Source organism: Melospiza georgiana, chromosome 10 (assembly GCF_028018845.1).
Source record: "Melospiza georgiana isolate bMelGeo1 chromosome 10, bMelGeo1.pri, whole genome shotgun sequence".
Taxonomy (NCBI): Eukaryota; Metazoa; Chordata; class Aves; order Passeriformes; family Passerellidae; genus Melospiza; species Melospiza georgiana.
In genome coordinates, this window is record NC_080439.1 from 12428501 (window position 1) to 12455844 (window position 27344).

General features: G+C 38.4%; 1 protein-coding gene across 14 annotated transcripts in view; it reads left to right on the plus strand.

The window, feature by feature from the left end:
- The window catches only part of DLG1 (discs large MAGUK scaffold protein 1), a 140650-nt gene that overhangs the window by 38159 nt on the left and 75147 nt on the right, over positions 1-27344 (plus strand). For 8 of the 14 annotated variants that reach the window (XM_058031093.1, XM_058031084.1, XM_058031085.1 and 5 more), the window contains one exon: positions 12873-13037. In XM_058031093.1, coding sequence (XP_057887076.1) covers positions 12873-13037 — 165 coding nt within the window. Of the gene's footprint in view, positions 1-6500; positions 7014-12872; positions 13038-25281; positions 25888-27344 lie in introns of those variants that run through there. The other 6 variants (XM_058031098.1, XM_058031092.1, XM_058031088.1 and 3 more) reach the window with 5 other exon arrangements.

Here is a 27344-nt window from a genome sequence, read left to right on the forward strand (position 1 = left end):
CTGGGTCCTACAGGGAACAATCCAGAGCGAAATCACATCCTTGCTCCAGCCTGGTCTTGACACTGTGGAGAGCAGTTCCAGCTAATCACATCCTGCTGCATTTAATCTTTCCCACTGAGTATAGCCTTGAGAATATAACCTTGCTTGGCTGATAATTGCCACTCGAGATTAGAGTCCATGCACATCACATAGTGACTGGGTGAAATCTTCATTGAAGGTGTGGGGGAGGGATGAGACAAGGCTGCAAAGCTTTTAGGTCTTTCAGGAGGGCTTTTATAGTTTAGCAGTTTTATCTTTGTGATTCAGTGTCTGTTGCTCACTAGAAATCTTTTTGAGAGTCCCATGGAAACATTTAGGGCTATATATCAATACTTTTTCTCCTGTATGGACAGATGGAACCAACACATCAAAGGCAGCTTTAGATTAATCACATACTTTTACTCAGAATGATTTCACTAGTGTTTTTTGAATGCAAAGATCTCATAGTTTTTAATACTAAAGGACTTTTCAGGTCAGACTGGTAGCAGGTTTGGCTGGGATGGAGTTAATTTTCCTCTCAGCAGCCATATGGTGCTGTGTTTTGGATTGTGACAAACTGTTGATGAAGATGCCAGTGTTTTAGCTAGTGCTGAGTAGCACTCACACCGTGTCAGGGCCTCTCACTTTCTCACTCTGCTGCCCTGGCAAGTAGGCTGGGGGTGGGCAGGAGGTTGTGAGGGGATACAGCTGGAGCCTCTGACCCAAACTGACTGAAAAGATGCTTCATATATTAAAATCTCTTGCTCAGCAATAATTTAGGAGGAAGTGGCTGTTGCTGAGGTTGGCCATTGATCTGCTGGTGGTTAAGTGATTTGGCTTGCCTTATTTGTATGTGTGGTTGGTTTTTTTTTTTTTTTTCATTGTTTCCCCTTTTACTTATTTATCTTGACCTATGAGGTTTCTCCTCTTCATTTTTGCCTTTCTGATTCTCTCCCTCATCACTCTGGGAGAGAGTGGCTGGTTAGATCCTTACCTGTCATCAACCTACCACAGACTGTTTCTGGACATGTTAAATATGTTTTAAGCAATGTAGTACATTCTGATTTTAGGAATTTTCTAGTTGAGTTCTATTCTAATCACAGTACAGTTTATTCAAAATAGAGTAATGTTTTTGGTTTTTTCCCTCATTGAGATGTTGCTAATGAAATAATTGTCTGCAGTGAATTTAACAGAAAGTCAGATAGGTGTCTATCTGCTGCATGTACAGTGTATTTATTGGATCAAACTTCAAGTATTGCAAAAGGAACCATTTCTTTTCAGTCATTTCCTAGTCTGTATTGAAGATGTTCTCCTGACTGTGGTGGTTTCCATCTAGGAAAAAATAACATTGACTTTTGGCTTTCATAAAAGTCATACTAGCCAATTCTGTGACCTCTCTCATTCTCAGGAACTTCTTGTGTGAAAACTAAAGATGTAAAGCATGCTCCAGTAGTTCTAAAATACTTTGAAAACATCAGAGGAAAAGGAAGATGTTTCACTCAGGGCATTTTTAATTCCAAAACATGCAATGGCTTCATGCCTGCCTTAGAAAACAGTACTACCTAGAACTTTCTGTCAAGCTATGCTTCTATTTTAATATAAACATAAAGCATTTTGCTAGACTCTCTCCCCTTTGACATTCTTAATCCTTTCTTTTTCTCATTATACAAATTCTGCTTGTTGTTGCTTAGGTAGCCTTACCCTCTCACTTGTTTCCTATTCCTGTGGTGGGGATTTCTTGGTGTTTATTCTATGCTTGCAACCTACTTCTGAGAAACTTGCACATGATTGATATCCTCAGAGACCTCTATTCCTCCAGTCAGTTTGGCTGAAGTTAAACTGTAATGTTAGAATTACTAAGAGGCAGGAACTGACAGATGAATGATATGACTAAATAGCTTTGAAATCACACTTGGAATATGTAGGACCTTTATTCAGTGGTAATTGTCAGGAAAGTCTGTTTTTCATGAAGTTTTGCTTCTGAACACTCCTCTGTCTGTCACCACATATTTTGAAGTTTGATTATTTTTGCATATAGAGGACATGATGATGCAGACACCTCTGGGTTTTTTCTCCAATATTGCATTATATTTTCCTCCTCTGTTTTGGACTGAAAACTCCTAAAGCAAGCTTATACAAATGCCCATGGTGATAGTCACTCAGCTGGGAAGGGAGACAGTCTTGTCTGTTTTTTGGCTTGACTTCTCAAGCATTATGAAGGACCTCATTGGAGTGATGTCCCAGATCTGTCTCATATGTAACAATTTAAGACTTGGAATAAACTGGGAGAAAAATCACAAACACCCACTGAAAAGTTTCTATTTATAGGACCTATTCTGGGCTTAAATGCCATTGCAGGGCAAGTTTAAAAACAAAAAAGGCAACTATTATTCAGCTTCCTCTTGCCAGAGTAATGTTTCACATTCCTTCTGAAGTTAATGAGGCTGTGGTATTCTTCAGGGTTTTGGAAACTTAATACACAGACAGGTGTATTCTGCAAATTTTAATATGAGTGTTAAGCTTGAAAAGGACATATACGCATCAGCATTGTGAACTGGATGTGCAGTGCCTGCTGGTTTAACTCCTGCAAACATGTTTACCTGCTGAGCTGACAAAAGCATGTATCTAATGGAGACCTGTTAAAGATGCCCTTTAGATGGAGAATTTCAGCTCACAGTGTTTTGAGTTTATAAACCCCTTTGCCTGAAAGAATGGTGCAAATGATTTTTTGGCAGTTCAGGAGCATGCAGGAACAAGCAGTGCATTTTTTGGCTACTCTCTCAAAATTGTCTTGGATGGTCATCTGATACTTCAGGGAGCAAGAACTGCAGAGCCAAAGAGCTTCCTGGGTGCTGATGGATGCAGTTTGTACCACACATCAGTTGTTCTCAAATTAGTGTTCAAATTTCATTTGCCTTATAGAAATTGTTGATAAAATTACTACTCCTTGAGTAAGAAATAATTGCAGACATTACATTAGAGCTCTTTGCTAGTATGGGGTAATCTTAAACCAGCATCCAAGCTGTTCTGCAGAGCTCTTTATCATTTTGGAATTCTGTGTATTCTTTGAAGACCTTACACACTACTGTCATGCAGAAAACAGGATAAAATAAGTTTCTTAGATTTAAGTAATTCCAATGATAAAAAGTGCATTTTTCAAACAATTGGATGGTATTGCATATCCCAGAAGTGTACCAGCCCAGGCTTCTGGGGAAGGGACACTGAAGCTTGAGTCCCACCAGCCCTACAGGTGCCTGCAGTGGTACTTGAGGGACATGCTCTGTCTGAAGAATTATGAAGCCTTTTCCCCTTTGGTTTGGCAGTCTGAACAGTTGGTACATTTGTCAAGTTAGACCTTCACTACTCATTTCAATAAGAGTTCCAGGTCTTGTTGCTTATGAGATTGCTGTTTCCCAGCCTGTGTTGTGTTGAGGATACAGGTGGAACACATGGATCAATGAAATTGGTACTACTTGTGTTCCCTCAAGAATAGTTGGCAAGTGCTGATGAACTGAAGCATTAAGTTTCTGTGAAAGTCTCATACTGTGTTTTTTTTGATGCTATATAGCTCTTGTTTCTCTCTATCCAATATTCTTAGTGCTCAGGGAACTTTCTTATATTAAGACAACAAAATTAGTCTTGCTCACTAATTGAAGATCATAACAATGTGGGGATTTTTATTATGCATGTGGGAGCCATACATAACAATAGGTTATTGTCAAGTAAACATTCAAACAAAGCCTGAAATAAAGAAAATTCATTTTAGGTAGTGTTTTTGTAAGGATGAAACCAGTTATTTTCACTCAGAACACTTTTGAGGAAACGTGGAAATGGTGAACTCTGACTGTAGGAGCTTTTATGTGATAATGCAAAATACAGACTAATGAATTGGCAATGAGAAGTGATAGGGAGTTAAGGCCATATTCTTCTAATTAAGGGCTTAGTCATTGTGTTAATACATTATTTTTTGTGTTTTGAAATGTTAATTCAACCTTCAATTTGAGTCAGAGCAATAATTAAGTGTGGATATGTTTCTGTAGAGCTCAAAAGCAGACTTGGAAATCTTCTGTTTCATATGTTTCTCCATATGAGAACATACTGTATGTTCATATTTCAGAAAGATTTATGCTAACAACTTTTTTTAAAGCTTCTGGGCACAAATAATTGTTTTGAACAAGTGAAACCATTACAGTTAAATCTCAGGATTTAGTCAGCAAAATATGTAAGAATATATTTTAATTTTATAGGTCTAAACATTGTATTTTTAAGCCTGTGGGCAGGCAAATGTGTAAAAAGTTTCATCTTTGTATGAAGGCCAAAATGATTTTCTAGTGTAACCAATTATTTATGTACAGCTGCAAATACATGGCTGAAAGATTCAGATGTTTTATTTGGTCTTCATCAACAATGTAGATGTAATTGCCTGAAGTTACTTAAGCTTTCTCTTCCTTATTGTATCTTCCTGGTGGAATCCTTTGTGGATGTGTAGCCTGTATCTTCCTCTTATTGATTCTTCTGTGCCCACGGCACATTAGAGCTTATATTTTCTGCATCCCAAAAAGCTATTTCTGCAACATTCAAGAACTGCTTTTGGCTCTTTGACTTTATTTGTTGTCATGAAATTGCCATGCATTTGGCTGTGTGTTATTTCAGTGAGAAATTATGTTATTACAATGTGATTAGAGGTATGGAAGTAAGGTGGATTGTTGATCCAAAGTGCACAGAAAAGGTTGTTTTGTGGGATAGGAATATTGTTGTGTTTGGCAAGAGTCAGCACTCTCTGCCTGTGTTCCTTTCCCTTGCAAGTGTTCCATGTGTGGTGTTTGAGTGTGTGCTCAGTTGTGCTCTGCCCTGTTTCTTCAGTCAGGAGTCCATTTACTGGGACCCCCAGCCAGCAGAAGGAACATAAAAGGGATTTTAGGTTCCTCTGTCAGCCTTTCTACTTAGAGTTACCTTTGGATATTCTTGCAACAAAAACATAATCTAACTTAGACTATTCTAACAAAGAAGGTGCAGTTTTGGGTTCTTTACACTCTCTGTCTTTTTTTGTGCCAATTAAATTCAGGGTTGGATTTTTTCCTTTGGCCCTGCCCGTATTGCTACACACACACACACAAGATGATCTGCAGTGGGAAATCATGTCTAAGGCTATTTGGTGAAAAATTGTAGGTCACAGCACACAATGGAAAGAAAACTATGCTTATTAATGTGGAAATACTGTCATTGGTAATCCTTGGAGAGTCTACCAACAACGAGGTCCTCATGCAAATGAAGTTTATTTTGAGGTTTACTGTGGGCTGAGTTACACATTTTTTCTCCAGACATCTTGCCTTAGTTTTGGTTTCATCAATCTGCACATTTATATAAAGAACAGTGTCTCAGTATAATTCATGAAGTTACTAGTTTCTGAGCTGGAAGTGTGGATGCAATTTTACACTACACTAAACTTGCTACCTCAGGGGTGCTTATCAGGTAAACCAAAGGAAGTAAAAGGAAGATGACAAAAGGCTGCTACAGATGAAAACTTAAGTGAAGTTTTGTAAAGAGAGTTCTTTACAATATTGCTTAATGCAATAAAAAATAGAAATGATGGCTATTGTTATTTTATTCAAGTTTTTTGCAAAGGCAAGTTAGCTTATGCTACAAGAGCAGTGTAAGTGCAGAGGGCATGTTTTGGGCCAATTTCATCAGTTTCTGTAATGCAATTTATTAAAAATACAGGAATAGATTGAAATCTTGAAGAGATCCCTGGACGTGTTAAAAGGGAAATAAAGTTTGAATCTTATTGGGCTTTATTAAAAAACAAACCCCAAACAACCCATTAAAAATTTTTGCATCTTTTATTTGTTAGTACCCAACAAAGAACAACAAATTCTAAGGAGACTATGACTGTGTTTACCTCAGTTGTAAGGAAAAAGCTTTTTTCTTGAACTCTTAAGTGTTCCCGTGTACAGTTGTTTGAAATGCTTTACCAAGAGCTCTTCATAATCAAGTGGATACATAGTCCAGATTGTTCGTGATTTCATAGTGCTAATGGGGAAAAATAGCAGTTTCTGATTTTATTGTGTTGAAGTTGGAGAGTATTCATTATTTCTGTACTGTTTCTTTATTACATTTGGTAGACCATTAGGAATTTTACTCAGCAGGTTAAAGACCATTTTTCTGATGTGTCAAATAACCTTGAATTTTTAATGTTCGAAAATGAGGATTAAATATCCCAGAGCCATTCATTTTGCGGTCTGCTGACACTTCCTTGAGAAAGCTAGTGTAAATTGCAGATCAGCAAATTCCCTGCTGTTAGTCTTACAACGTCCCTGGTTTTATAATTGCACCCAGCTGATTTCAAAAAGGGCTTTCACATGCTCATTGGTGCAGTGCGAAAGCACCTTGCAGGAAGCGTTGGCTTTCTCTCCGCCGGGCCGTGTAACGAGTCCCTTGCTGCACCATCTCGCCCCTCCCCTAAGCAAGCAGCACACAGCGAGCAGGGGCTCTGCTGGAGTTGCTCTGTTTTCATGGAGGAGATTGCAATCCTTGCACTGCAGCAGGTGGAGCTGCCTTGGATCGAACCCGGGCTTCTGGCTGAGAGCATCTGAGTGTTACTTTGGGCCGGGAGACAGTTGTCGCTTCAAGCTGGCGCTAACGTAATTAAATTTAAAGCTGACTCAAAAATTTTAAAAATGGACACGGGATTTTTGCTTTGCTTTTTTTATAAGGTTTGGTTTCTAACGTGAAGCAACATTTTTCCTGAAGGATTCAACCTATTTATATAAGGCTTATTTTTGAACACTATGGACCTAGATTAAATGTCAAAGACAGGCAGCAAGCAACGCTTACAGAGGCATTTTTCTGGAATTTCAGTCACGGATCGATTGAAGTGCACAGGGTCTGAAAAAATGTCTCCTAGCATAAAAAACTTGGATTGTTTTTCTCCGATGCTATGCCACTGTAAAGTAGCATGTACCAACAACACAATATCTTTAATGTTTGGATGTAAGGTGGGTCTATAAAAGGACTTTCCTGGAAATGTAAGCTGCATTTAATGAATGATTGCCTTTGTGTCTAATGTAACTGTACCTTAAATTTCTGGTTAAATAAGTGTGTGTTTTGCTCCATGCCTTACTCAATTATCTGAGCTGTTAGTGATGGAGACATAAGTAATGAATTATCATGCCTACTGTTTAAAGATCCCTTTGAACAACATTTTGAATTTGCTGAATGCCGCATGTAAAATGTCGTCATTCTTCATTAATCAGCATTAATCATCATGTAATCAGTTTATTGCACTTGGCTTTCATTTTCTTCAGCTGTAGAGAATTAAATACACAGGAGACTTGCACTGAGATACAGGGCTGGAAATGCCTCCTGACATCATTTTGATGGAAGCAATTGTTAGTGGCAGGTTTGGGTTTAACAGTGCCCTCAGGCATTTAGTCATTTTAGGACGACATCAACTGTTTAGGTTTCAGAGGAATAAAACATACATAATTTGGTAATCATCAGAATGGTAAACAGCATATATTCGGTGTTGTGTCAAGAGTCTTTTTTAAAAATTTCAGTACAATTAATATGCAATGTTAAGGATATGAGGAGGCTGTTAAGTACTGGAAAGCCACTTGAAAATTAAAGGGATATGTGTATGAAGTTACTTTTGAGGCAGAAATTAGGAAATCTCTCTCTAAAACTTTCTTTATATATTCAGTGTTTCCAAGTCATGTTTTTTATTTTTAACAAAAAATATTTCAACTAGATTTTATTTTATAAAGTGGGATCAGTTGTGTGTGTACATATATACTCACATATATGCATGTGTGATGCATTTATATACACATGTGTATATACATATATGTATAACAAAATCTTGATGGTGAATAAATGTCAGGAGGGAGGAATCTAAATTTTTATGGCTCTTTTGATAGGATACATATTAGAGAACTTGAAGTTGAATGCTATATTTCCAGGAGGAAGACTTTGCCTTGTTGTGAGTTTGCTTTTCCTTCCTGTGTCCCAAGCATTTTTCAGTTGGAAATATGTACCTATTTATTGATGCCATTCGGGAACTACTTGATATAACACTAAGATTTCTTCTTTCTTTCTGGAACTGCACACTCCTTATTTATACAATATGCTCATGCTTAAACAGTGAACTTAGGAAGAAAGCCATGGAATGAAAATACTCCGGGGCTGGATTTTGCCCGTTGAGCTGCAGAGCAGGGACGCTGTTCACTTTAAGAGCAAACTAAAAATATCCAGCGAGCACGCAGGCAGCACTTGGGGCATGGAGCGGCGGGGCCGAGCGATGGCGGCGTCCGCCCCCCCCCGCCTTGCGCGGCCCCCGCTGCCCGGGCTGGGGGCGGCCGCCGGGGGGCGCTGCAGGGGCCGCGCTCGCCTTCACGGCGTCCTTGGGCGGCGCATCGGGCACGGGGCAGGAGCAGGGGCAGGGCGGCCGCGGCCTCCCGAGCGGAGAGCGCTGCCCAGGGGCCTCTCGGAGTGCCCTGGGCCCGTGGTGCCCGGGCCGAGTTACCTGCGGATAAACACGGCCCGCTGCCCATCCCCAGTGGTGCCCGCGCTGTACCCCTCCATTGCCCGCATCCCGGAGAACGAAGGGTTTCTGCTTGAGCAGCGACTCTGGAGTGCAGAGAGATTTTGCACCAGGCACTTGTCAATTTTTGAATAAAAGTTGTAGGGCTGGATAGTACTAAAAATAAAATGTTCTTGTCCTCTGAGAAGATACAGCCTTTGTCATCTAAATATTTACTTAGTGTTCAATGTGAAATAGTAATGCAGGGTACCTGTACCAGTCCTTCACCTAATTAAACAATTAATTTCACACAAGTAATCACACAAAATAGTGTTTTCAGTTATCCCTTTTGGCGACATGAAAAGAACATTCACAATCTGAGCATTCCTTCTTTATTCTCTTTTCCTCAGCCTTCTGGAATGGTGAACTTTATTACAAATATTACTTTATTACAAATATTAGAAATATCCTTATCTTCAGCTGTTTTATTGTTTGTGGATGTCCATGACATGAAGCATTACATAAATAAGTTTAACAGTAGCTGTGCATTTTGACATATGATGGAACACTGTGACCTAAATAACCATATTATGGGCACTTATATTCAAGATACAATGTCAAACTGAAACTGTTCAAGAAGGGTGAAATGCCTTATGTCTTTGTCATAGCTCTAGTTATTAGAGAAAACTTAGTGCTTTTATTTGAGAATGAAGCAGTTAGTTACTCAAAATACTGAGCTTATGTTTGAAAAAGCAAACCCAAATATCAAAAAACCTTCTTCCAATATTGCAGATAATTCAGTTTATCATATGTTGATGCCTAAGTTGAAAATTATACTGAATGTCCTGTTCCATGATCAGTGACACGAACACATGATCTAAAAAGACATGAATACTATAATCTTTTCTTGTACTAAGTTCCTTTTGTTTTTCACAGCCTTTTAACTTATCAGTCTGAATTGCTGTTTACCTACAAAGAGATTTTATTTGGCTTTCATAGTCTTCTTTTTTTTTTACAAATAAGTTTCAAGTTGGCTTCAGTTCTGCAGTTGTGGAGCATCCCTTTAGTTTTGCTTCCTTTTTTTCCTTTAGGTGGAAGGCACTATTATTTTTCTAAGCAGTAGTTTCTAGTTTAGCACTAGACTACAGGAAAGACTTGTACAAATTCATTACATCTTTAATGTATTATGAATTTTTGATTAGTTTTGTTTTAGCAAGATATGCACAATATTCTGTATTGTTGCTTTTGTTATTAGAGTTGTTGAAAGTTATTTTCTGCTGAATGGGGACAGAGTTATGAAAGCTGGGGAGATGTAGCTATTCAGACTTCTCTACCCTTTTCTGTTCGACATTGCATCCAGGTAATTTTTTGCAGGAGTGGAAGTGTTGCATGTCAAACAGTGCTTCACAAGAACTTCAGTTGCTGGAATGATCTTTGGAAGGGTCCTTTCAGATTTAGTTTAACTGGTACAATGGAGAAATGATGAAAAAAGAACAAGTATTTAAACTTGGGGAATTGTGTGCAAATGATCTAAAACTACTTGGTTGCATCATGCTGCCTATTCATACTGCTTCAGAAAGGGTCTGGCCCTGTGAGGTCCTGTGTATTTATCAAACTCAAGTTGTTAGATTTACTTTTTCCAGTCTTCTTTTATTCTTAACTCTTTGTAACTATGGTTGGACCTGTACAGTGAAAATGAGAACTTCAGCAGGGGCAGACTGTAAGTCAGCCTGGGTGTTCCTGGGCTTTGTTGTTGGAAGTGAGCAGTGACTTGGGAATTGTATGGCTGGTGGGTGGGGAGGACTAAAGTCTGCAGAAGGGAGGGAGTTTGAAATATCTCCTTTTAAAAATACAGACAAGAGACTAGGAAGACTAAAGTGAATCTCTTAGAAAGGTTTCCTAAAACTTTTCTGTGCTTTTCCTGTGAACGGGTGTTCTCTGTTTTGATAAATGGTGCTATAAAATGTCCAGAAAATCCTTGTTTTTCCTGCATATTGTTGCAGATAACTTTGTACTTTTTTTGTCTAACTTTACTAGGCCTGAGCATTGAAGCAGGGATGTTGTGGGCCTGAAAAATTATTTCACTGTGGTGAATTGGGTTCATTTCTGAGTTTCATCTCACCAAAACTAGCACTGATTTATTAAAGTAAATGGATTTTTCAGTAGTTTACACCAGTGTCCATAGAGTTTGGTGACATTTCAAAACTTATCTTCAATTTATCCCGAAGATACCCTTTTAACTATGTTGCATCAGAAAAGAAATGTTTTAAATTAATTTTGACACACCTGTATTATGCAACAGAATCTTTTGGGGCAGTGTCTCTGTCAGAAGTATGTGTTAAATGTTTTTACCACAACATTTTTTTCATTTTTAATTAAAATAATGAAATACTGATCTATTAAAACTTTACATGCACTATTATATTATAAGCATTGATACACTCTATAATGTAAACATAGCATCTGTTAGTGAAATCTAGAGCCTGTTTACATTCAGTCATGTTCAAGTATCTGTTTCAAATAGTACCTGTTTCTAATAAATATGTCTGGTTTCAGGAAAAAAAGCAAGATAATTCTGTGCTTTGTCTAAAGATATTAACTGTTCTGTAAAGGAAATGAGTTTTGATTAACTTGTGACTATTTGACTAATTAGTGTGTTCAGGGTTTTTGTGTGAATGTTGTGGGTGCCCTGGCCCCCACAGTAAAACTGGAATGATCCACATCTTGTTTCTATAGGATCTTGTCTGAGGTGAAAGTGGATTTAGTTTCCAGATCAAATAATTTTCCTGTATTTCAAAGAAATCAAAGCTCAGGGTCTGCTAGGGATATTTTGAATCACAAGCACAGCCTTCATTAGTGGAGCAGGCTGCTTTAAGCTCACTGAAGTCCTACATTCTCTGATGCTTCAAGACATTTTCTCTGCTTCTTGGAGCTCTAATGTTTATTTTCTCTAATTGCCAGTGTGGTCTAATTTATACTCTGGTAACGTACCCTTGCATTTTTGGCCAACACTTTGTTTAAATTATAATTCTTCCCTGTTTCCAGTGTTTAATATGGCTGCTCTGGAGAGCTAATGTCAACTGCTTTCAGGGTTTTATTTTGATAAGTGAAAAATAAGTCAGTCTCAGAAAAAAGATGAATGGCAGCAGTCTGAGGCTGAGCAATCCAGCATCTCACTGCTGCAGGGAAAGGAAACAAAAAGAACTTTTATCTTCCAGTAGTAGTGAGCTATTAAGTTAATAATAATCATAAAGTTAATAATCTCATAAATCCTCTCTGGTAAAAATTTGAAAAACTAGGGCTTTTTGAGTAACCATTGCAATTTTTCTCATCTGTCAGACTTCACTGTCTCTCCTTTGGTACATCCAGCTAAGGAGAAGGTCTGAAAGTTTTTGGAGTTGGTTCTTGTGGTAACAGAAGTTGTAATGCTGTTGCTTTCTTCTTAGGAGTTATTTCTTATGGAAGAAGTGGGTCTTGTGCTTCTCTGCTAATTAGTATATTTAGAGAAAATACACTTGAATTGCTTCTACTTAACAGTTGGCTTAAGAATTTGTTAAGGAGCTGATAACTGATAGATCATTTCAAGCACTTTCTTTGTACTTTATCCTGTATATCTTAACTTTGTAATGTTGTAGGTGTTTCTGATGGTGGGAATGGATCTTTGTGGTCACCTGAAATAGAAATTGCATGTAACTCTTGAGAGGGTTAGAAGTTATGCACTGTCAGATACTGCCTTGCTGTAGTGTTCCTGTGCTTACAGACAAATTGGTTACTTGCAGTTATCTACTGGGTTATGATAAAGAAAAGAATTACCAGGAAAATGTCTATTTTGACTTAGGCTGTAGTATGTAGATCTTGGAATTTTGTTTAGAAGAAACCCTAAGGAAATATCGTCTATCCTAAATATGCTTCAATAACAGGAATAACTTTTTCCAAGATTAAAATGAGTATGTGTTTAGAAAGTTTTTCTGTACCTTTAATAATATGAAATGCTTTCCCTATAAACTCTTAATAACTATTTATGTACTTGGGAGTATAGTAATGTGTGAAAGTGAATGTGCTTAGAAAATGTTGGGATGTTTCTTATGGACACAGTAAACCCTGCTGGGGTTTAGGTAGCGTTATAATAATCCCAGGTGGGACTAAAAGGGCTGGAACATTTTTGGATAGGACCAGTTTTAAAATAAAAATGCTAATTAAAATTTTTATTTATAGATTTTATTGCTTTGAAGTCAGCAAGGTCAGAAAAACAACTATTTCTGTCTGACTTAGGTTTTCTGGATTCTTTTCTCATTTCTATGGTGGCCTGATCTTTTCCTATATTTTTTTTTTTCAGAAATACCGCTATCAGGATGAAGACACACCCCCACAGGAGCACAGCTCTCCCCACATTGCCAATGAGGTGACAGGTCCAGAGCTGGTTCATGTATCAGAGAAGAATCTGTCCCAGATTGAGAATGTCCATGGATTTGTTTCCCATTCTCATATTTCACCAGTAAAGGTAGGCATTTTTAAATAGTCACCTGTTTTGGAATGCTCCTCAGGTATTTAATATTGTGGGACAAAAAAATGCACATAAAAAACCTCTTTCTGTTTTTATGGAGCTGCTCAATTAAATGCATGGTAGTAAAATGCCCAAAAACAACTAAAGGTAACTTAAGATTTTGGATGTAGCTTTGAGGGGCACTGAAGTTTGGGCTTTCAGTTTCATTTTGGATTTTCAGTCAGAAACCTGTGGAGTCAATTCTGACTTTATTTCTAGTAAATATTTTAATTGAGGATCTGTGTGCAATATGTCATAAGCCAGGTGCCTTATATGTCTCTGGAGTTTTTCAGCATGCAGCACCATTATTTTGCAAGATTGCTTCAGTAACGTGAAGACAGATTTAAAGATTTAGACAACAAACTGAGTGTGAGGTTTGGGAGTGGGTAACAACAGGCAGTTTAATTTAGTGTTAGTACATAGACATAGCTCAATCGTGTTCTGAATAGCACAGGTTTTTTTGTGTGTCAGACTAAATGCTGTTTTCTATAATATCTCTGAGCCTTTGTGGCTGGTTTTGAGGGAAGGGTGGAGAAATTGTTTGATACTGGGTAATGTTTGTGCTTTAGAGTGATGAGATGGGCTTATGTTGTGGTAGGCTTACAGCTTGGTACTTTTAGCATGAATTGTCTCTGTGCTGTAGTGTCCTTTGCAGCTGCAAAGAACAAACACTGTTACATGAGAGCAGCCCTGGGGAGAAGGACTTGGGGGTGCTGCTGGATGAGAGGCTGGACATCACCTAACAATGTGCACTCATAGCCTGGAAAGCCAAACATGCTCTGGGCTGCATCCAAAACAGAGTGGGCAGCAGGGGAGGGAGGGACAGAGGGGATTCTGCCCCTCTGCTCTGCTCTGCTGAGACCCCACCCTCAGTGCTGCATCCAGCTCTGGGATGGGTCCCTGACAAAAGAAGGACATGAACCTGTTGGAGCAGGCCCAGAGGAGGGCACAAAAATGATCACAATGCTGGAGCACCTCTCCTGTGAAGACAGGCTGAGAGAGTTGGGGCTGCTCATCCTGGAGAGCAGAAGGTCTCCTATGGAGACCTTAGAGCCCCATAAAGGAGCTGCAGAAAAGCTGGAGAGGGAGTTTTGGCAAGGTCATGTAGTACTAGGACAAGATGGGGAATGGCTTCAAACTAAAAGAGGGTGGATTTAGATTAGGTATTATAAGAAATTCTTTCCTGTGAGTGATGAGGCCCTGGCACAGGCTGCCCAGAGAAGGGGTGGCTGCCCCATCCCTGGAAGTGTTCAAGGCCAGGTTGGATGGGGCTTTGAGCAACCTGGTCTAGTGCAGGGTCTTTGAGCCTGTGGCAGGGAGTTTGATCTAGATGATCTTTAGGGACCCTTCAACCCAACCATTCTATGATATTTTAAGAAAAAATGTTTTAACCTTATATTTCCATTTTTTCAATTATGAAGAAAAACTTAGTTGAATCTTTATCATTGACTTGTAAGGATTCTGTAGAAGAGCCAACTGTAGTGTGTGAGTGCATTTAGTAATTGTTTTCCAGCTTTTCTAACAGTTTTAAATGTACATGATGGTATTGAGCCAGTGATTTTTACTTATATCTCCACAATGAACTCTCAGTATTTTTCCATAGTCTTCAGCTAGGCAAGCTGAATTCTTGAAGCCCTAATGAATAACCTTTTAGAAGTGGGCTATATTGCCCTCTGAAGAGCCTTCTGAGAATACTCATGTGACAAAGCTTTCATTTTTAGGAATGGCTAGAACTTCAAATTTTTCTTGCTTATGGAGTTAGATACACAGTAACACACTTTCACGTGTCTAATTCCCTGAATTTATTGATGTTCAGAAAGCAATGAAACACCTTTTAAGTGCAACCATTAGAAGTAAATAAAAGTCCTCTTTCTCTGGGGACTTAAGGTCAACTCTGTTTATTCAGAAGCTTTCCTAATTGCTAGAGTAGTTAGTCTTGCCTTTTAGAAAGCATAAGGGGACCAGAAAGGCAAAGCGGGGAGCTCTAAAACTGGAAGAAAGAAAACTATTTTTGAAATAGAATTAGGCAGAGTTAAGTTACAAGGTATGGTTAGACCTTTCCAAAATACTGTGTCTTAGGTCTCTGAGGATGATTACTATTATGTGTCTCACATTGGTAAATGCTGGGAAATCATCACTCAGTAGGGAAGAATGTTCATAAGGGAACTATTACCACTCAGTTTGTATTACCATTTTTAGGATATATCTGATTGTTTTCAGGTAACTCTTCTCTGTTAATTTCAAAGCAATGTATGGTAAATTGAAATTTTTCAAAGCTTTGTTCATCCTGAAAACTGATGGGGTGGGTGTTTCAGGTTTCAGTTTTTTTACCATCATTTTGTATAATGTTGAATGCTGATGCTAATTGACTGCTGACTTGCTTCTCTCCTGAAGAAAAAACCCAAGGTTGCTGTTGTATTATTAGCATAGCTGGTCTGCTCTCCTTTTGGTCTGATGATCTGCCAGGTGTTCATAGTTTTAGCACAGCTTGTGCTGAAGATCAATTTAGCAACAACAGCTCTGATTTAAGAGTGCTTTGTGTTATTTATTTGGTAGGTTGGCTTGGTGCACAGTGCAAGGACCAGGTCTTGGCTGATGTACAAGGGCTCAATCAGCTTTCTTGAATAGTTCATTGATTAAGGGAACTGAACATAATAGAGAATGTTGTGTTTATGACATGAATAAAATAATAAGAGGAGTTTGTTTTCTGTTTTAAATATAAATGTTAAATGCACTTAAAATTTCAAATACAGGTAGTAGTTTGAAGAAATCAGTGGCTTGATGATTATGATTTATTTATTATGTTGCTTTATAAACAATGTTTCAGAGGCCAGTAGAATTGGATTTTGAGGAATACCTTCTGTTATAGCAAGCTCTCTTGAGTATGGAGCAAGTATATAAAAGAACAGAAGAAGAACAGAATTTTGTTCTTGAGAGAAGCTTTCAAATACCCTAGGACTTAAAACAGCTTTTATAACTTGCTTGAACAGGTGGATGCTATTTCAAAGAGTAGTTTTGAATGACCAAAGATACAAATATGTATCCCAAATTTTTAGATGAGTATGTGATTGCTATTTATCAGATATTAAGTATTATAGTCAATGAAGGTGATTTATCTTCTTGACAGGGGAATGGGCTACCTCAGATTCAGACTGGATTAAAATATTGTATGTTTGCAACAAGCATAAAATAAGAGAGACAAGCTGTACTGACTTAAAGTTTAAGTGAGGCTTACAGGTTTTGTTTTTTTAGAGTGGAGCTTTGTCAGTTTCAGAAGAAACGTTTACTTCCTGTGTGTCAAGTAACAAAAATGTGAACTTGGCCCGGGAGATTGTGTGTCCTGTGTTCTCTAGTACTGTGTGAAATGGAACGCTGATGCTGTAAAAAAGCTTTCAAAAAAGTATTTAATGGTAGAGAATCATGAATGAAATCCTTCACAAATATTCTGTCGCAAAGCTCTTGGAGGATCCGTTCAGGTGGGTCGGCAGCTGGTACCGGCACTTGCTCGGTGAGGGGTTCCCAGATTGCCGTGGGCGGTGCCGGTTCCGGATGCCGCGCTCTGCACAGCGGCCGCGAGGGGGCGCTGCTGCCCCGGCTCTGCCGCGCCGGCAGCCTGCGTTCCGCGCGGTACGCGGGGAGGGACCGGCCCCGCGGAGCGACCGGCTTGGAGTTCAAACACAACGATGTGAACAGCTCCCAGCCACTGAGAGCTGTCACAGACCGGCTATGGGACCGGGGAGGGACCGGCTTGGAGTTCAAACACAATGATGTGAACAGCTCCCAGCCACTGAGAGCTGTCACAGACCGGGTATGGGACCGGGGAGGGACCGGTTTGGAGTTCAAACACAATGATGTGAACAGCTCCCAGCCACTGAGAGCTGTCACAGACCGGGTATGGGACCAAGCAAGCCTTTAAACTGTGGAGTGGAAGATGAGGTTTTCTATCAAGGAAAACGCTTTGAATAACAGGTTATCACAGGGCTACAAAATAGTGGGTCATGGTGCAATAAGACAAAAAAAATCAGTAATCTTTATTTAGAGCAATCTGGACATGACAGATTATTTATCTCATATATATGATGTAGTATGGTAATTCAGTATTTAAGTGTAGAGCCTGACTGGGGCTTCCATATACTTCTGTAATATGTTTGTGTTTTGTGTGTTGGTATTTTGGGCTAATCTTTCACTGTTAATGCAGAAGCTCTAAAAGAAACATGTAATAATTTGTAAGCTACTAAATACATCTTGTACTGGAAAAAATACCATGACTAGCATGATAAATCTTTATCTTGCTCTGAAATAATTTCTTAATATTGCAGTATTTGATGCATTTCCATTATATCTATAATTCCCATTTGCAATTTGTGCAAGTTCTCAAAAACTTTACAAAGTAGTTGATAAGTTTATACATGATATTATCATGTGGCTGCATATAGTAACAGGAAGATAGACTTACTAGTTGAGAAACATTTCTGCTGTTCTTGTTCCTTTAATCAAATCTTTTTCAATGATCTATCTCTGGAGATTTTTGCCATAGCACCAATCTTCCAAGGGTATGGGGAAAATGCCTGCACCTGGTTTGTTCCTTTCATGTGTCACAGATAGGGACAGCTGAACAGAAATGTTTTAGTTGGAGCATTGTGCTGGCTTTAGTCTAGTGAGAGGCCTAAAATTACTTATTCATGCTACACACGAATATTTTAATTACTGACTGAATTGTGCATCTGTAAGGAGCTAAAGACATTCTACTGGTTGAATATTTGGTATCTCTATAACAGCTTTGTGAAATCATCAGTGGAGTAGCAGAACACTCTAGGAATTGTGAGAAGTAGGTTTGGGTTGGTGGGGGAGCTCTTTAACTTGTAGTTCCATAATCATAGACTCTTGTCTGTATTTCATGCAGCTCAGTTGGCCACTTCCCTGTCCTCACATGTTCCCAGGATTGGTCATCCCTGTACAGGGATTGCTGGGGATGGGCAGTGCAGGGATTGCCCTTCCCATTGCTGGCTGCCTGTTCTCCTCCTGCACAGACCTGTCAGTCTGGCTGGGGCTGTTGTGTTCTGCTACAGCACTTGTGCTTCAGGTGATGCAGTAAAAATCCCACTTCCCTTTACCAAAGGGAACATGTGTATTAATGTTGTTTATCCATTTAAAGCACTTGGAGGACTCTTTTGTGATTCCATAAACTTATGTCAGTGAATAAAACTATGACTTCATAATATTATGACATTAAATGCAAATGAGTTACTGTTTTCCTGTCTCTGAACAATGAAATGCTTCAAACTGAGGTGAAATGCTGTTTCCCATTGAATAAAAGATTGAAGTTTTACCCCCAAATTCTAACCAAAGGAGTCTTTTTGCCCAGGGAATACCCTTGAGGCAGTAGCTGTGCCCAGTGCCGGTGCCCCTGTGCTTTATCTCTGCTTACCCCTTGCAGTGTCAGATCTGGGAGAAAATACTCAGGCTCAGTTTGCATTAGAGTGCAAGTAGTCTTTTGTTAGAATAAAAGCAGTAAGACAGATTTTACCTTCTTTGGCTCTGTGAACCTCTGTTGGAGCCTGTGGTGGTGTATTGAGCAGGGAAGGATCACTCTACACCTTCACAGTTCACTGCTGAGAGAGGCAGTAGGTTAGTTGGGTGTTTTATCTGACCTAGTCTGAGTGCCTGTAGGGTGACAAGTATGTCCTTCAGCCTTTCCTCTGCTCTTGCTTAGAAGCAGCAGCTTGTGGTTTTGTGCCCCATATCCTGAGCTTTGTCAAGTGGACACACAGTTTGAAAAAAAAGTCTTAGCAGTGTGTCAGCAGTACCCAAACCTTTGCCAAGACAGGTTTGGTAATCCTAGCACAGCAGTTTTGCTGACTGCATGCACTGTCTGTGAAATAAATATTCTGTGCCCACTCGGTGTATGCCTGCTTTTTTCACATGTTTAGTCATCTTTGGAAAAGTATTTCCAGGACCTAATGGTATTTAAGCTTAATGGTTTTAAATTAACCCTGATTTGAAACTGCTTATCTATTAGTGCTGCAGTGCTGTGTAATAGCCCACTTACCCTGACTGTGGTGTCACAGCAATGAGATATGGCAAGGTGGTGCTTGTTCTTAAAATAGCTTCCAGGAGGGAGAGGAGAAATTGGAACTTGCTCTCATTTCTGTACTGCCACAACATGGTGAAACTGTTCTGAAGAGCAGAATCAATGAGCATGTGGTGAAATGAGAGATGAGAAAGCAATGAATACATTGCAAAGACAATTTCTGCTGCACAAATCCCTTAAAGCATGGGCTTAAAGATCATCTTATTGATGTAGGTTTCTAGGTTTCCTTAGATGTACACAATGGATGTACTCAAAAAAAGATTATGGAGAAACTTAAGCTGTCATGAAATAAGAAAAAATTATTCTGGGATTTAGTTGTTAAAAAAACTAAAGCAAACAAAAATTCTCCACCAAAACCAAACCAACAACAGAATGAAAGTAAAGGGAAAGGAGAAAGATTGCTAATCATGGATGGAGGTTACCAGAAGGATCTCGAAAGGACCTGTGTTCTCATTGCATCATCTAAGAGGAATAAGAGCTAAGAGTTATAACAGATTAATGGAATAATCATCTCAGTACTCAATTTACAGTCAAAAAGGCAAATGGAATACAAGGAATAATCAGTGAAGCAAATGGGAATAAAACTGCATTATCTTATCACTCCAGAAATCTCCACCATTCATTATCTTGATTAAGAAGGCAAATTTAGGTACTCAAAGAAGAACAACAAGAATGGTCAGAGATAGAGGGCAGCTGCTGTGGAATGAAGAATGAACTAGTTTGACCCCTCCATTTGGTAAAGAGTTGACTCAGGAGATACCAACGAAACTACAGTCAGTAATGCTGAGTCTCTAAAATGATGAACATGACTAGGGAATGGTTATTTCAGAAATGAAAATTTGTATTCAGAACTTAAATTAGCAGGTGATAGTTGTTTTATAGCCTGTAAACACAGTGATCTACAGTCGGCCTCTGACTTTGAAATAATCTTTCAACTGCTGGTAGTCTTTTGGTTCCTAGCTATACCATCCAAGGAATCACAGCATACATTGCTTGTTTCTTCAACTGCAAACAAGCACCTTTATTTAACTCCTTCCCATGAAGCTGTATGGAAATAGCTGTTATATAAATATGCATATTTACACATCCTTCCTTCAATGATAACAATCGCCTTTCCACATGCACCCAAATCTTGTGCTGATAATATTGATAGGTTCCCTTCTCTTTATCTCCTAGTGTATCTTCTCTCCAATCACTTCTGTTTTCTCAAGTGCTTCCCCAGAAGTCTTTTAGAGCATGTGGAGCTGCTGTTAAAGCAGCCTTCTCTGCTAATTGGGAGTTTTTCTGCTCTCAGGAAGGCCGATGGTCTTTATGATTTGAGCCATGTGGGTTCAGGGTTAGCCAACAGTCAAAGTAATTTTAACTTCATCTTTACCCCAATAGATTTTCTTGTCCTGCTCCAGTCTGAGCAGGTAGGGGTAGGGGAGGTTAACCTGATGATGAAGACACTGTTTCCATTTAGAAATCAAAGATCAGTTGACATGTAATTTGCAAGTTGGGCTATGATTGTGAAAAGGTTGCAATCTGTTACTTTTTTCTAAATTGAAAACTTTGTAAAGCTTTGCCATCTTCAGCAGAAAGTCAGTGCTTCTGGTGTTAGGAACATACATAGAATGCTGGGAATCATAAAGAAAAACTTGAAGATACTCTCAGGCATACTTATTTTTAGATGAGTATCATACTTCGGTGGTCACACTTGAGAGGAGCTATTGCGCAGTCTTTAATTAAAATGCATTACTCAAGTTCTTGATAGGTTACTGATTTTAAACTCCTGTAATTGAAGAATGTGGAAATACATGCAAAGGTGTCAGTTGGTGTTTTATAGGAAGAAGCAGTTGACCAAATCTGCCTGGTTCTCTGTAAGGATTTGCTCAATAAATTCTTGTCAACAGAGACAAGAAAGAAAAACTGTAACAGATGGACTGTGGATTAATCCAAACATTAGAACAACCTCCAATACAGTAATCAACATCAAGTCATCCTAGAAAGAGGTTGCACTGTTTTCACCCGAGATTTTCCTGGGCTCTCGGTGCAGTTGGGTTCATTTTGATGACTGAAGCAAACCTAAGGAGACTTGCATTAAACACAAGATGTTTTTGTCAGTCTGGCGTGCCAAAAAGATGGGCAGGAGGTTCATGAGCAGGGTGCGGAAGACCAGGCAGTTTAATCTGCCCAGATTGGTAGGTTGTCTGAGGTGTATTGTGAGTAATAAGGTAATGATCTTTTATATTAAATATTTATACTAAAATAGCTCATTATAGAATAATTATGCTGGGATGTTTACTTATAAGTTGGTTTCAGCAATAAGATATGTACTTTTTATTGATTATGTAAATGCCGTTTGGTCAAGAACTATCCTTCAGTCCTATCTGAACTAAAAATTAAGATAGACTTTATGGCATCTCTTAGCAAAAGGGGTTAACATTTTTTTTTCTCCACAGTATTTGTGTCCTGAACTCCTGGGCTTTGGTTTAGAATATTACATTTACTTTTTTATGAGACTTAGATTCATGCTAGTAAAAGTTTGTTAAATCTAGAATTCTGACAACTGTAAGAAAGAAACATTAGTTTGTTTCTAAATTTTCAATATTGGTTTTGTTCCCATGCCTGAAGAGCTTAAGTTGCGTAGCCTTATGTTTGAATATCCAAGTACTGAACATTTCCTTTGCCTCTGTTTTTGGTCAAAACCTATCTGATATTGGAAATAAGTCCCTGCCATTGTTTTAGGTGACCCTTGAATTTTCTCTGTTAAGACAATCAGGTTTTTTTGCTTTAGGGTCTGTGCTTATTTTAGCCAATGCTCTGTTTAACCATATGGTGGTAAAACTAATATAAGACACTTTTCAAATGCTTCAGGGGGACTGTTGGCTTTTGTTTAGAAAGGGTAATTGAGATATAACTGCTCTTTCTGTTCACAAACAGTTTTTGTTGCTGTGCCTTTTTAATTTTAGGTATGCATTCTGCTTGTACAGTTATGCTCAGGGAACCTTTATCTGAGAGATTAAAATACAGCATTATGTCATGTTTTGACTTGTCTCAGAAAGCTCATAATACCAATTTGCTTGGATATAAAGTCAGAGGAATTCTAGTCCAAGTATTTGATGTTGAATTTTACATTTAGTAACCACTGTGATTACTGTATCTTGCAACAACACAAATAACATTACTCTGCAGCCTCTACAAATGCGGACGAATTTTGCAGTAAATTTCTTAACCTGTAGAGATATGAGTACTGATGTAGAAATCTTTAATTACGTGCTATTTTGTTTTGAGGCAGGAACTTTTTCAAATCTGCAAATTCTCAATTCTTGCCTAACAGTAAATAGTGTTTTTTGTTTTGTTTTAGTGTGTGGTGTTTTTTATTTTAGTCCCATCAGTTCAATATCCAGAATATGAAAAAGGGGTCCTTTTGGAAGTCCTTGTAGGAAGTCCTTTAGGATGGAAGTCCTTTTAGGACTTCCTGCAGTTTCCTGATGAGCCTCCCTATTCTGCCTTTTGACTCTGGAGGCAATCATTCACAGATGCAATTCCAGCTGTGACATCTGTGTTGATGATTTTCCTTTCTCTGGATATTGCCTCTTCTGTGCAAATAGAACTTTTTCCAGTTTCTACTTGTAGGTTTGACCCTCTGTTGAAATGCTCTTCGACTGGAATGAACCCTTGTTTTTACAACCTCCCACTGTTTTTTCAACTCTACAAGTGACCATTCTTCTAATCTGGACTCCTTTGTGCTATCCTGGTTTTGTGCCATCTGTAGAGCTGTGCTTTGCCTTTATCTTCAGGTTGCTTTGTAGCACATAAAAATCAGGGTTTTTCTCATCACCACAGTACCAGCTCCTTCTGCAAATAACTGCAACTGTATCTGCTTAGGCGTCAGCAGATCTTGCTCGATATCATTGCATCCATATGGAGTGTAGGTGACACAGATTGCTGCCTTGCATCACCAGCAAGATTGCATAACCTCTTCCTTAAGAACTTTTCTGGATTTCTCTCTCAATTGAAATTAAATCATCATTGCTTCACTTTCAGGAAGCTTTTTGTCCATGTGATGCTTTCCTGAAATGCTGATTTCTAAAATCACTTTGTAATTGATGCCGTATTGGATTGTTGGCTGTGTGGGAATCAGCCTTGAAATAAACTGCCTTAAAACACAGCAGACCTCTTTTATCTTCAGACAGATTGATATAACAGTAAAAAAAATAGCTGCTTGTTACATTTCTTGTCCATAGATTGTGGTGTTTACTTCCAGAATTTTGCACAATATTGTTCTATGTGACTTCGTTTGGAGCCTATGGGGACAGAGAGAAAAATGAATTCTTGAAGAAGTTCTTTTGAATGTTGGACACATTCTTGTTCTCTAGGCTATCTAATAAACTATATAGCAGTGTGGACATTCAAGGCCATATGTAGAAAAAGATAGAAAATATTTTCACCTTACTCTTTATAAAAGGACTTGATACTCAGAGCATATAATTTGTACCTTATTCCAAACACCTTCAGTCATAGCCAGGGATTAATCAATTTCTCTGGTAATAAATTCATAGCATTTTTCAGGCTAGGTATGTTTTTTGTGTCTGGAAAAAGGTAGAGCTCAGGAAGTGCTGCAGTCTTCCTGTGAAAAAAATTCCCATTATGAGAAGCTTGTCCATTTGAAAAGTCCTATCTACTGTAGCTCAGGCATTTCTCAACCTCCATTATCTACCTTGTGCTCATAGCTTTAAGGACACTGCACAAGTCAGATCCAGTTTTATATGACTTACAGTGATAAGCCATTGTATTTTATAAATATTAATAAAGTCTGTCTGAAAGGTGTGCTCAGAATATTGGCCTGTGCTGTGTTATTGAGCTGTACTAGTGACTAGAAGTAAATGGTGCATTGATCTTGCTACGACACATTTCAATTAATGTACTTCTTATTTCTGCTTGCAATGGAGGCCTGCAGGAAAAAAACTGTAACTCAGAATAGGATAGCTGTCAGTAAGAATTTGTTAAACAGCAGATTATGTTGCATCCCAAGAAGTACGTGAAGGAATTTAGTAACTCCACTAAAATGCACATCATGGAGCAGTGAATTTTTAGAATTATGTGGCTGTAAGTTGTGGCTGTGTTGTAAGGAATTTTTCTGCCTTTGTTTGTCATATGAAGACTTCTCTTCTTGTTAAAAATGTTTGCCCTGGTGCTGTGATCATGACTGTAGAAATATACCACAAATTGTTTGGATAACTTTCCAGAGATGAGCTGCTACTGAAAGCTTCACATTTAACTGATTTCCAAAATAATGTCTCTGATGTGAGCTGGAGGATTTTTTTAAAATAGTTTGCTACAAAAATTTGAATGGTGAGTTCTGTAAGATAACTTGAGTTCCATATAATCTTTTAGCTAATTATTCTGAATACTTTTTTGCTACGATGAAAGCAGAGAAAACCTCCAACAGTAATACTTGTCATGTACATGGGAGACCAAAATAATCTTACTGAAAAGTCATTAGTGAATAATAAGAATTTTTTGGGTTTGAATTATTCTTGTGCTTTTGAGAAGGAATGTTGAGTCAGAAATATATATATTTATTGTTTTCATAATATGCTTACAGCAGGCACAGAAATTTGGGCTAAGGTGTTATGAATGTTACACATTATTCACAGAATAAGAACAGAGTGTGGACTCTGTTTAATCTTAGTCTCTGATTTTCTTGAGGATTAAACAAACCCGAAACCACAGCAGAACAACTTCACTAGGAATCCTCTGATCTACAACACAAAATGATTGTTTTCTGGCCCTATGATTCACTCCCTCTGTAGTTTTATGCACAAAAGAACAGGGAAAAACAAGAAGAAATTGGCAAATAGTTGTTTCTTAAATATTTGTTTTGAACATGGGGTTAAAGTAATTTTGCTCTGTGGACTGTTTTCATAAAGACAGAATCAGTAAAAAGTGCAGCTCTGCTCTATATTCCCTGTTTTATTTGCTTCAGGTTCATAATTTATGCAGGCAAGGAAGTGAAAAGATGCTATTGGATATTTCTACAGGCAGTGATTGAAACTTGGTTATTTTTGATCTGTGCTTTCTCCACCCAGTAGCTGTTATCATCCACCACCATCCTCATAGCTGTGAATTTGTAACGTTGTACTGTACCTGCTACCCAGTTTCCCTTAAATATCTGTTGGCAGCTAGGAAGAGAAAGCAGGGCTTTCATCCTGTGCGTTCCGAAAAGGAAAAATAAGGAAAACCTTTGCTTGCTGCCTTTTTTTTTTTTTTTTTTTAATCGCTCAAGATTAAACTCATCATCGTAATCACAGGTAGAGAGGAATGTAAGAGGTAGAAATCCTTGGAGGAAAAGCAAGCAAGCAATCAGCTAGCAAGAATTTTGTTTTCCTGCTTTGTAAACGATGCTGCTGTAATTCTATCTGCATTTTTTTTTTTTCTTGCTCATTCACCACTCAGCAGCTGGTAGGGAATTAAGACTGCCTGGCAACCACCTGCAGAGCTGCAGAGATGAATTACATTTTCGGAAATAACACGCTGCTCTATTCTCGCGCCAGTCGAGGCAGCGCTGGCTCCAGCCACAGCTCGGTAGGCCCCAAGCAGAAGCAGTGGGCAAAGAAAGGCTCCTCAGAGGAGCTGCGGGCTGAGCCTTCCCGCTGGCAGCAGATTGTGGCATTTTTCACTCGCAGACATGGCTTCATTGACTGCATTTCTGTCGCTGCCAGCTCCTCCCAGGTAATGTGCCACATGTTCGAGTGATTGTGTCTGCATGTTTTCTGCTTGCTTGCTAGTCAGAAAGAGCAATTATTTATATATGCATGATTTCATATAATCTCTTATTTATGGATGGCGTTTTCTGTCTGCTTTCATTTTCATATTTTAAAGAGCTCTGTGTAATTTCTAGCATTAAAGCATGAAAATGAAAACACTAAATGAGGTCTGATTTTTATTTATTTTGCAAGTGATGAGCCTCCAGCAATTTTAAATATGAGATATCCTAATGCAACAGTGAAATATTGAAAACGTAGTTTGCATTCTGCTGCTTGGCTCTGGAGGGCAATAACGTAGTTAAGAAATATCAATTCCATAGCTCTAGTAAGATGTCAAATCAAACAGACTATGTATTTAACGGTTAAGAAATTTTAAAATAATTTAAAACCTTAACTCTAGGTAACACAACAAATTCAATTCTGTAGCAGCTTTCTAGGTTTTTTTTGGCTGCTAATAATACACAGATGAAGGAACGTCTCCCTTACATACAGGGTGTACATTCAATAGTGCAGTCTGTAAGAGAAACATGACATTTTTCAACTTCGCTGTCCATCTGCTCTATGTGATGTTTGTGTTAATCATCCTTCAAAGTCAGGTAGAAGCAAGCAAGCTAAATTTTAATTGTGTAGCTTTTGAATAACTTCTTAAGATTGACACCGAGAAAAGTTATTGGCATTAGAAAATTAGTATCTCTTGGGAAAATATGACTAAGACTTATGGAACAATGCTGAAATGTCAGAATTATTTAAACATGGGAGATTAGGTTTGTTTTGCTGCTGTCAAGTGAAATTCATCATTAGTCAAGATGTCTTGAATGATTTAACCTGAAATACTACAAAAACTTAGAAAAGAAGGAAAAATTTGCTATCCTCAGATGCTGCAATTTTATTAGGATAATTTCTGTTAGTAGTTCAAAGATGGCACTTCCTCTGAAGTCTGCTTATTATTACCTGGTTTGTTGCCTATGAATTTGGAGTAAACAATGAATAGGAGAGCTTAGAGGGGAATTTTGACTTTCTTGTTGCATCTTGTACATGATGTCGAAGTTGGATCCTGTAGTTTCTCTAATGGGTCATTATACAACTCCAAGTGATGCATTAGGTAGACATAATAGCTTTTAAAGACTGGGTTTTTTAAAAGTAAAAATATATAGTATTAACCTTCTGAATAAAAATTATAGTTGCTCTCATTTGTTTAAAGCTTGAAGAAATAATATTGGAATGTGTGAATCTTGCAATTGGACTGACTAGTCAGGCCTCAAAGCTGCTCATAAATAAAATACGGAATACCCTCTGCTTTGAGTGAGGGTTGGAGCAGGTAAAGTTCCTGAGATCCCTTCAATCCAAAGCCATGATTCTGTGAATATCACTGTGTTTGTTCTGTTTATCTGCTATGGAAAAGATTCCTTACCTCTGGGAAAG